Source organism: Argentina anserina, chromosome 6 (assembly GCF_933775445.1).
Source record: "Argentina anserina chromosome 6, drPotAnse1.1, whole genome shotgun sequence".
In the NCBI taxonomy this organism is placed as follows: domain Eukaryota; kingdom Viridiplantae; phylum Streptophyta; class Magnoliopsida; order Rosales; family Rosaceae; genus Argentina; species Argentina anserina.
The window spans coordinates 16,011,602-16,021,555 of record NC_065877.1 but is presented as its reverse complement, the minus strand read 5'-3'; the positions used below and the strand labels follow the sequence as shown (position 1 = coordinate 16,021,555).

The following is a 9,954-nucleotide window of genomic DNA, read 5'->3' as shown; positions in this document are numbered from 1 at the left end:
ACTTCATGTTTTCTCTAAGAGCCAAATTGAATAATTGATGATTCAATTGAACAAGAGTATCGATCACCAAAATTATTTATGGTCGGCGTTATAGTATGCAATCTAGCTCATTTGCTTCTTCTCATAGGTTGATAACATTAATTATATATCAAGCAAATAGAGTAGTTTAGTAATCTGAGTAAGCCTTACTAATTTGTGCACATCTACAAGAGATCAATGGAGGCAGCTCTCATTATTCGCCCTGAATTGTTTTTTTTTTAGAGAAATGAATAATTCATCAATTGAGGGACAATCCCAACTACAAAACCTACAAATGCTAGATTGAAAAATTACTAGTAACAATACGAGATCTCTAACTCAATCATGCAAGAAAGAGTGAAAATTAAATGACATACAACTCACTAAACTATGGCTCAAACGAGCCAAAACAAGAGGAAAGATACATTTCGATGGCTCAGTCCAAAACAGTTAAGAGGCGGGGGAGTTCAATATCAAAGAAGGAGATGGCACAACCAATGTTTGTTGTTGCTTCACGTACGCGGGCTTTGGTCGTGCCTCTATTCCTATTGTCGATGTCTTTGCACTAAGAATTAGACTCTCGGCGGCTTCTCATAAAGCTGGCTTCAACAATATTGAAGCGCAAAGCAATTCCAAAATGCTAATTGATGCAATCAATGACTCCACATAATCACCTTGATTACTGAAGATTGTTAGAGGCATACTATCTTTATCTGCACGATTTGAATGTAGTAACTTTAAACACAAAGATATGGAAACTAATTTTGTAGCTGATGCTATTGCTAGCAACCTTGGACATGCGCCTCCCCAACTTGTTGAGTTGAAGAGTCTCAATGGAGGCTTCGAGAGCTTTGCTGTTGATATTGTAAACGTTTGATGCACTAAAGGCCTCACTATTTATTATCTAATGAAGTTATTTCTTTCATTAAAAAAAAAAACCTTACCGTCAAAGTATCATTTTGAAATAAATTACTGTAATTTACAAATTACTTGTTTAAAGAACTTCTCACTTTTCGGATTCAAAATAAATTATCATGCACTTAAAAACAATGCTCTTGCTCTTGACTGTGAAATGAAACCCTCGACTGCGGTACACTTGAAAATGCATATGTATTAAAAAAATTATAAACATGCTATTGTACTCAACGAACAAGCTTTTTATTTTATTTTATTTAGAAGAAACGAACTCAACGAGCAAGCTAGAACAGAATCATTCAATCATAATTTGCAAACTTGCATAACTGCCTTAATTAGTTAGGACTATTAGGTGAATCAGAGGGAGTAGGTGAGTAAGTTTATGTAATTGAGCTTCATATCATTGGCTTATTTATAAGATAACCATACCTAATTAGCTGCAAAGCTCACACATAATTAATGAAAGCATAACGATTCATTACCAAATGTTCTCAACGAGGTACGTACACGGTACAGGGAATTTGGTGGCTGTTTGAACACCACTGATGGAGGTTAATTTTGATGGTGCTTCTGTCCAAGAGATTACCTTTATTTTAAATTCATAAGAATTCAAACGTAGTTATCAGTTTCTAATTATTTAATCATGAAGAGAAAGAACCTATTTCAAATCAAATTAAGGAATATTTTATATCAAATTAATGTAGTTATCACTTATTACAATTCATAAGATGATGGTGATAATGAATGTGGAAAATAAAAGTTGGCCATAGTTGATTAGTTTCACGACCTTCATCGTCTAGAAGACTACGTACCTGAGAAGTACGGACATGTGCACTAGGTCTCGTATCGCGTGTCCAACACAAGCACAAACATGCACGAACATGCGTATTTGAAACGGACACGGTCTACACACGCGGGTATCTGAACGGACACGTAATTGAGAAGAAAAACTCATGATAAAAGTGAAAATGCTTATGGTGGGATTTGAACTTTGATCAAGGTACTCATCAACTTCTCAGTCATCCTAACATATTCAGTTTTATTATATTTATGCATACTTTGATATCTTTACTACTATAAAACGAGCACCCAAGTACCACTAAAATATGAACTCTCAAAAACACCAAATCTCACACTGGCAAGCAAACAAGTAGGGGTATTACAATCAAGTTTAATAAATTAAACAACAAATATTATTTATTCTCATATTTAACCGTACAATCTACTTCATGTAGATAACTACCCACGTTTTTGCACACCCATAGGGTGTGGGTGGTTTCTAGTATATAAGGATAGAAACTCATGGTAAAAGTTATCTATGTTTTTGCACACCCATAAGGTGTGGATGATTTATAGTATATAAGGACATAAACTCGTGGTAAAAGTGAAAGTGCTTATGCTAGAATAAGAACCTTGGTTATTCAAGGTACTCATCAACTCCTTAGTTATTTCAACAGATTCAATTTTTGTTATATTTATGCACACTTTAATATATATAACAATTTAATTAGTTTCAAATTTTATAAATAATTTTTTAAATAAATATATATTAAAAATAATATTTTAATTAAAGTGTCCACGTGTCTGTGCCCAATTTTTTTTAATTTACCGTGTCTGCGTATCGTATTGTATCTAATACATACACTCGTGTGTAGAAAAATTATTATATGTACCCGGTACAGTTTATGTGGCGTATCATTTAATGTTATTAGTTCATTTTTATTGTGTTTATTTCTAATTGGGTACTCAAAATTAAATAATCTTATCATCTTTTACCGCGTGCATATTTATCACATAATGAAATAATATGATTGATTAAGTACACCACATGACACCACATGTACATAAAATAATTACTCCTTATGTCCGTGCTACATAGCTACGTACGCTGCTCTCATACTTGTCCTACTTCTGCTGGCTCAAAAACTCAGCAGTCTCTGTCCGAAAGAACGAATTTTCTTAATTATCAGGAGCCTTGGGATTTCTTTTAGGAAATAGGATCAGAATTTTTCTCAAGCATATTCCTTTTCCTCACTTATTAACTTGTTACTATTTACGTACGTAAACTATAGGCTATAACACGACCTCCTTCATCTCATCAGTGGGTGGGATCGACTGATCGACATATATAGTAGAGACTAGGGAGTATTAATATCATTAAATTTATGAGTCTTGGGGTAAAATAGTATGCACCAGTTCGAACAATTAATGCCATTTTGTGCCTGCAGGTCTTGATATATCTCTATCTATATCGATCTCTAGCTCTTTCATTTTCGTAGTTGCATGTTTTTCCCAACGGACTATCGTTGTCGTAGCGGAGCATGCATATTCTTCCTCGTTACATTAAGTTCTTACCAACCGAAGGGTTTTATTTAATGATATATATATATATATATATATATATATATATCGTGTGCTTCATTTATGTAAATCTATCGTACGTACGTGCAGAATGTCCCAGATGAATAATAGCTACTTGAACACTATAGAGGCATGTGCGATATCACGTCATTAGGGGAGGGTTTTGTAAATACAGATCTTAAATTTGAGAAATTTTTATATGTTACCGTGTTAAATGTCTAGTGAGACTCAATATCTATTATATTTCGACACGTGTATTTATTATACCAAAATTTTAATTTAACATATTTTTATTATTTGTGAAATGACCTTCATGGGTATTGATAATTTAGGGTTTATGGTTTAGAGTATAGGTTTAGAGTTTAGGGTTTAGGGTATATGGTATAAAGTTTAGGGTATATGGTTTACGGTTTAGAATTTAAGGTTTAGGGTTTTAGAAAGAAATTTAAAATAGTCTTTAACAAAATAGTTAAAATATAATTTTTCTGATTAAATCTTGTGTGTCAAATTGTAATTATAATGATAGATTACTGGGTATTGCAGCGTGGTATTATGGTAGCACTGACAAATTTCTCCTTAAATTTAACTGGAATTTTAACATATTTGCGTAAATTGCCTTAATTAAAACAAGTTTATATATGTGATAGGTAGGCCATGTAATAGTCACAAATTAAGGAGAGGATAGTACATATATGGCTATGATGGCATGGCATTGCTGTACTAGTTTATTATTAGCTTACTAGCCCTTTTATCTGCATGGTTTCAACTTCACACTACCCATTAAAAATTTAAAATAGTGATAACCACAACGCTTTGCTCTTCTTCTTTTTTCTTTCCTTTTCACCTCTAGTAACTTTTGTTTCTTTCTAGTTAGTAGTGGAGATGAAGACGACTTACAATATATACTAGTGCTTGGATACCATGTTGATCAATTCTTCAAAGAAGACGGAACTTCTCCAACTGCTAAATCTGAAGGACATTCCATTTCCAAGAGGTTTGCATGTAAAGTTCATATTATTTCTTCCACCAGAGATACTTTTTCAGGAACAAAATTAAGATTTTCATTCTGCTTTAGCACCCACTAATTTTATTTAGCTCTTGGTATCACTCAAAGCAATCACAATTTTTCAAAATTTAGAAATTCTCTTATGCTCCAATGTTGCGAAATCCTCCTACCTAGGAATTCATGAATTACAAGCAATGGTACTGAAATAAATCTACCCAAGACCTAAATAGAACATGGTCAATGCTTGGGTGTGTTGTATCAAATTCTTAAATCATACATGTGAAGCATCTCCATCAAAAGAAGCTTCATTTTAATTCTGACTACTTGTAGATAAGAGCATCACGTCCGGGCCCGACACCGATGTAATGGATGGGTACGCCTACAAGCTCTTCTATTCTTTCCACATACTGGCGTGCAGCCTTTGGAAGTTCAGAGTAGCTTCTTACATTCGAGATATCAGAATTCCATCCGGGCAATACTTCATATTCAACCTAAGCACAGAAAAAAGCAACATCACCAAAAGGCAACAGCTAACCAAAATTCATTATTTGACATAAATCAAACTAGTTGTAGTGCTGTACTGCTCGAGAAAAATTATTATTCCTGATTTAATATTCCAAATGAAATCGAATAAAATGAGAGAAACAACACATGCCAATTAATAAGTGAAAGACAAAAACTTACCTTCACTTGCTCAAGAAGGCGAAGATCTCCGGGGAATGATTTGATTGGTATGCCGTCACTAGATTTGTAAGCAACACCCAACTGAATTGCAGGAAAATCAGATAGAACATCTAGTTTGGTGAGATTGAGAGAAGAAAATCCATTAATCTGGCAGCAGTATTTCAGTGCTACTATATCAAGCCAACCACAGCGACGAGGGCGACCAGTAGTTGTGCCGAACTCTTGACCTTGCAACCTAAGGAGGTCACCCTCTTTACCCAAGTTTTCTGTGGGAAAAGGACCAGAACCAACTCTTGTAGTGTATGCTTTCACCTGCCGAGACAAAGAGCAAGTTAGCAACATGGCCTCTACACCAACACGAATATATTTTCATATATAGTATGAAGTTTACTAAACTAGAAAGAATAATCAGAACTCACCTACAAAAAATTAGAATTACAAAATTAAACATTCACCCCTAAAGGAGACTACAGATGATGCAATTTTCTCAAGTTGGTCGTAGAAGTCCACGACTGTAAAACCAATGATGAAATGGAACAAGGCAAGGATACAATGATACCATCAAAAAAATTTACATGTTCAAAAAGAAAAGACGTTCTACTTACCACTCCAACGAGATCACCTAAAACTCTGGGAGCAATGCCAAGGCCAGTACAAATACCACCAGCCGAAGGACTTGAGGATGTTACAAAGGGGTATGTACCAAAGTCAATATCCAACATTGTCGCCTGACCCCCTTCAACTAACACTTTTTTCTTCTCAGAGATGGCTTCATTCACAACAAGTACGGTATCAGCAATGAAGGGTTCCAATCTTTCAGCAAATCTCTTGTACTTTTCTACTTCATCTTTAAGCATTTGGGGGCCATATTCAAATCCTTTGAATCTTGATGCAGCATCTGACAAAAGAAGATCTAGCTTCTGAGGAAAAGTGTCCATGTGCCTCAAGTCACCAACTCGAATGCCATTCCTGATAACCTTGCTAGAATAACAAGGTCCAATGCCTCTCTTGGTTGTACCAATGAAAGATTTAGCAAGCTCAGACTCTCGAAGCCCATCCACTATTTGGTGGAAATCAAATAACAGGTGAGCACGATCAGAGACTAATATCCTTCCCTTGCAAGATACTCCATTGGATTCAAGGCCATCGATCTCTTTAAAGAGGCCCGGAAGATGAACGACAACACCATTTCCAATAACACAGAGAGTTTCCTCATTGAGGATACCTGAGGGAACAAGGTGAAGTGCAAACTTCTTTCCTTCTGCATTGTAAATGGTGTGTCCAGCATTAGCTCCTCCCTGAAAAGAAACAAAAGACAATCAAGAAACCAGAAAAATCTGGAAATGCTAGTGAGTGTTTCTTTATCTTACCTGACAACGAGCAACAATGTCAAAGTGTTGGGCCAAGATGTCAACGAGTTTTCCTTTACCTTCATCACCCCACTGGCAGCCCAAAACTCCAGAGACCTGGGTTAGAGACTCAATTCGATTAGTCCCACTGCTGGGTGACCCAGCCACACTTAGCGATGAGGGGGAGGCGACGGGGGGTTTCACTGAGCATACAACCACATTTCTGGGGCGCTGGAGGAGATTAATCCTATTTTGGTGGGTGCCAAAGTAGCAAGGTTTGGAGAGCGGGTTGGCATCAAGGGCTGAGAAGGTCGAGAGGTTGTTCATGGTGAAGCACTGAGTTAGAAAGAAAGATTCAATTCAAAACTTTACAACTCAAAAGACAAGGTCTTTAAGAAGTCGAGCATAACCACAATTTTCATGTAGATTGTATCAAAAATTTCAATATCACTTGGAGTACAACTGAGTTTAAGGTAATGTATGACTGTAGAATGTTACACCCTAAACTAATACGTATACATAAAGCACTTTATAAACCAAGATGTTCTCTTTAGGCATCAACTGATATGTACAGATTTCCCATTAACAAAGAGAGCCATCAGCCACATTACTGAATCACTAAATCAGACCAAGCTCAACCAGAACACATAGATTTGTAATCGAAATTTCCATCCTCTTTTTCAGGAGGTTACACAACAAAACCAGTTTGATAATATACATAAACACAGGGTAACAAAACAATCTGATAAACCATAATACCCAGACTACTCAATAACATTAATCAGAAACCTGAAAAAGCATAAGCCAAAATTTTCACCAAAGATGGCAAACACTAAACAACCAATAATTAATGTCAAAACTTAAATTCATATCAATCAAACTGATATCTACTCTTATCAAATCAATTACATGAACTCAATATTGATAAGTTCATATTAATCAAACTCATATATCTTTAGTCATACACTGATCTTTGCAAATGCTGTTAGTTAGAAAAAGAGCAAAATTTCTTATTATAGTTCCTCATAGTTCCCTATTTGAGTTTTCATCACCTGGAACCTGCTATAGGAATGAGGTCCATCATGCATTAAGAGAAAAGGTTCTATCATCAGTCTTGCTTTTCAAACTCCAAATTCATAAACTTCATTATACCTAATGCATAAATCTTATTCACTTAAGTTATAACTATCTTCCCAATTTAAGAAACAGGAGAAGCAAGAAGTGTAGTATGATTCCTTGCTTCTTACCTAGCCATAAATTCCCAAAATTCCTGCTAATCTTCACATGCAAAGGACATATTACAATCCCCTACTCAGTCCTCATCAGATTTTATAATCTGTATGAACTATGAACTAAATTTCTTAAAAGTTAAAACTATGAATTGAATTCAATTAAACTCATGACACAACTCCATTCAATTAAACCCAAAACCCAATTCAATTAAACCCACAACTCAATTTAATTAAACCCAAGATTCAGTTCATCTTACAACAAAATCAGAACCATGTAAAATTCTTAGTTTAAGCTGGTGGTTTCATTCAAAGTATTCAAACAGCTCGTCGTATCGGATATGTCTGTTTCTCAATAGGATCATGAAGCCTATGTTCCTTACCAGAAAAGTTGATTGTGTACACTAATTCTGTAGATTTAAATCGCAACTGTATTCGTTTGGTTATCACTTTTCCTTCAAAACCAATATAAATACTATTGAATCTTTCGCACAAACACTATCATTCAACCCAAAGAATACACATTTCAGCATTATTGTCCTACTTGCAGATAAACTTCACCACAAATCCGTAACAAACAAGAGTTCGAAAACCATCAACCAGAAAACATCAGTATCAATCTTTTCAACACTGAACAATTAACCAATTCGACTCACAACCACCCTAAACCCACCATTACCAATTTCCCACAACAAAACATACATGAAGTCCTTAACATGCAGCAACGAAAGAGAGAGGGAGAGAGATTAAGCCTCAGAGAGTAAAGACAGTACCTTTTGGCCGGAATATGAGAGAGAATCAAACAAAGAGGAAAAAGGAGGCGGAAGGCTGCTGTGTGTGTTAATGAGAGAGCCAATCACTTTTCTTAATGCCCAAAACACCCTTTTTATATTTTCTTTTAGTCTGAACACAGCAAATGACGAAAAGGCCCATCTCAGGTGATTTGTCATCTCATGATTCTTCTCATCCCCAATCAGCCCTACTGTGTAGAATGTATTGCTCTCTTCTTGATTCAAATCACATGACTCTTAGATTCTTAATTTCACACCCAAAGTTTGCTCTTTTATATTTGAAAAAAATTCACCATTAGTACATGAACTCTGGTGACAAGGATAATGTGGTACCCAGACTCACAAAACTATGTGATACCCAGACTTCTATTTTGTTATTAACAACATATTTGCGTCAAATTTCTTTAACGGTTTCGTTAAAAAAGTGACATGGCACACCTTGTGAAAATAAAATGCCCTCTTTTTTCACCATCAATACTTGAACTCTAGTGACACAATCAATGTGGTAGTCAAACTCACAAAAATATCAATGTGATACCCAGACTCTTATTTTATTATCAACGACGTACTTCTGTCAAATTTATTTAATGGCTATGTTAAAGAAGTGATGTGGCACACCTGGTAAAAATAAAAAGTCCATCTTTTAATGAACCACATACCTAAATTAATTCTTTTTATTTATTTCTCTTTCATCTCCTCATTCTATTTCACTCTCTCTATTTCACTCCCAATTCCCCACATGCATTAATATCTCTGGTGACTTCCTCTCCCTTCCAAACGTCACTGTTTTGGCCTCGAATCACAATCTGGTTTCCCATGACCGAAACGATGTCATCACTTGACGGCGCTCTGCGAGAGCCCAACAATTTTTGGTGTTTTTCTAATGGAGGAGAAGATCAGGAAAGTGCTTTATGGGGAAGACCACGCCTTTTTCAACTCGTTGTTTCTCGTGTTCTGCAATTGGATCATGACGTCGGCTATCTCGGCCGGAGATTTGATTGGAAGGAAATGAAAAATACCTTGGTTGATGGTTCTTCGAGATTCAAGAAATTGTTGGGATCTCGCGTAGTGCCGTCGAGTGACGACATCGTTTTGATTATGGGAAACCAGATTGTGATTCGATGCCAAAACGGTGACGTTTGGAAGGGAGAGGAAGTCACCGGAGAGATTAATGCAGGTGGGGAATTGGGGTGAAATAGGGGGAGAGTGAATTAAAATGAGGAGATGAAAGAGAAATAAAGAAAATAAAAGGAATAAAAGAAAAAGAAATAATTTAAGTCAGTGTTAATTAAAAGAGGGACTTTTTTATTCCCACCAGGTGTGCCACGTCACTTCTTTAATAGAGCCGTCAAAGAAATTTGACGAAAGTACGACGTTGATAACAAAATAAAAGTCTCAGTATCACATTAATAGTTTTGTGAGTTTGAGTACCACATTGACTTTACCACTAGAGTTCAAGTACTGATGGTGAAAATGAGGGCATTTTTTATTTCCACAAGGTGTGTCACATCACTTTTTTAACTGAACCGTTAAAGAAATTTGACGGAAGTACGTTGTTGATAGCAAAATAAGAGTCTATGTATCACATTGATAGTTTTGTA

At 35.7% G+C, this 9,954-nt stretch overlaps 1 protein-coding gene across 1 annotated transcript; it reads right to left on the bottom strand.

Moving 5' to 3' along the window:
* Positions 1–4,378: 4,378 nt before the first annotated feature.
* LOC126798327 (adenylosuccinate synthetase 2, chloroplastic-like) lies at positions 4,379–8,404 on the bottom strand. Its single transcript, XM_050525260.1, has 5 exons — positions 8,336–8,404; positions 6,355–6,669; positions 5,590–6,282; positions 4,985–5,296; positions 4,379–4,791 (listed from the first exon to the last, which is right to left on the bottom strand). The coding sequence occupies exons 2-5, from the start codon at positions 6,658–6,660 to the stop codon at positions 4,621–4,623; spliced, it is 1,482 nt and encodes a 493-aa protein (XP_050381217.1). The 5' UTR covers positions 6,661–6,669; positions 8,336–8,404; the 3' UTR covers positions 4,379–4,620.
* Between the last annotated feature and the right edge of the window lie 1,550 nt (positions 8,405–9,954).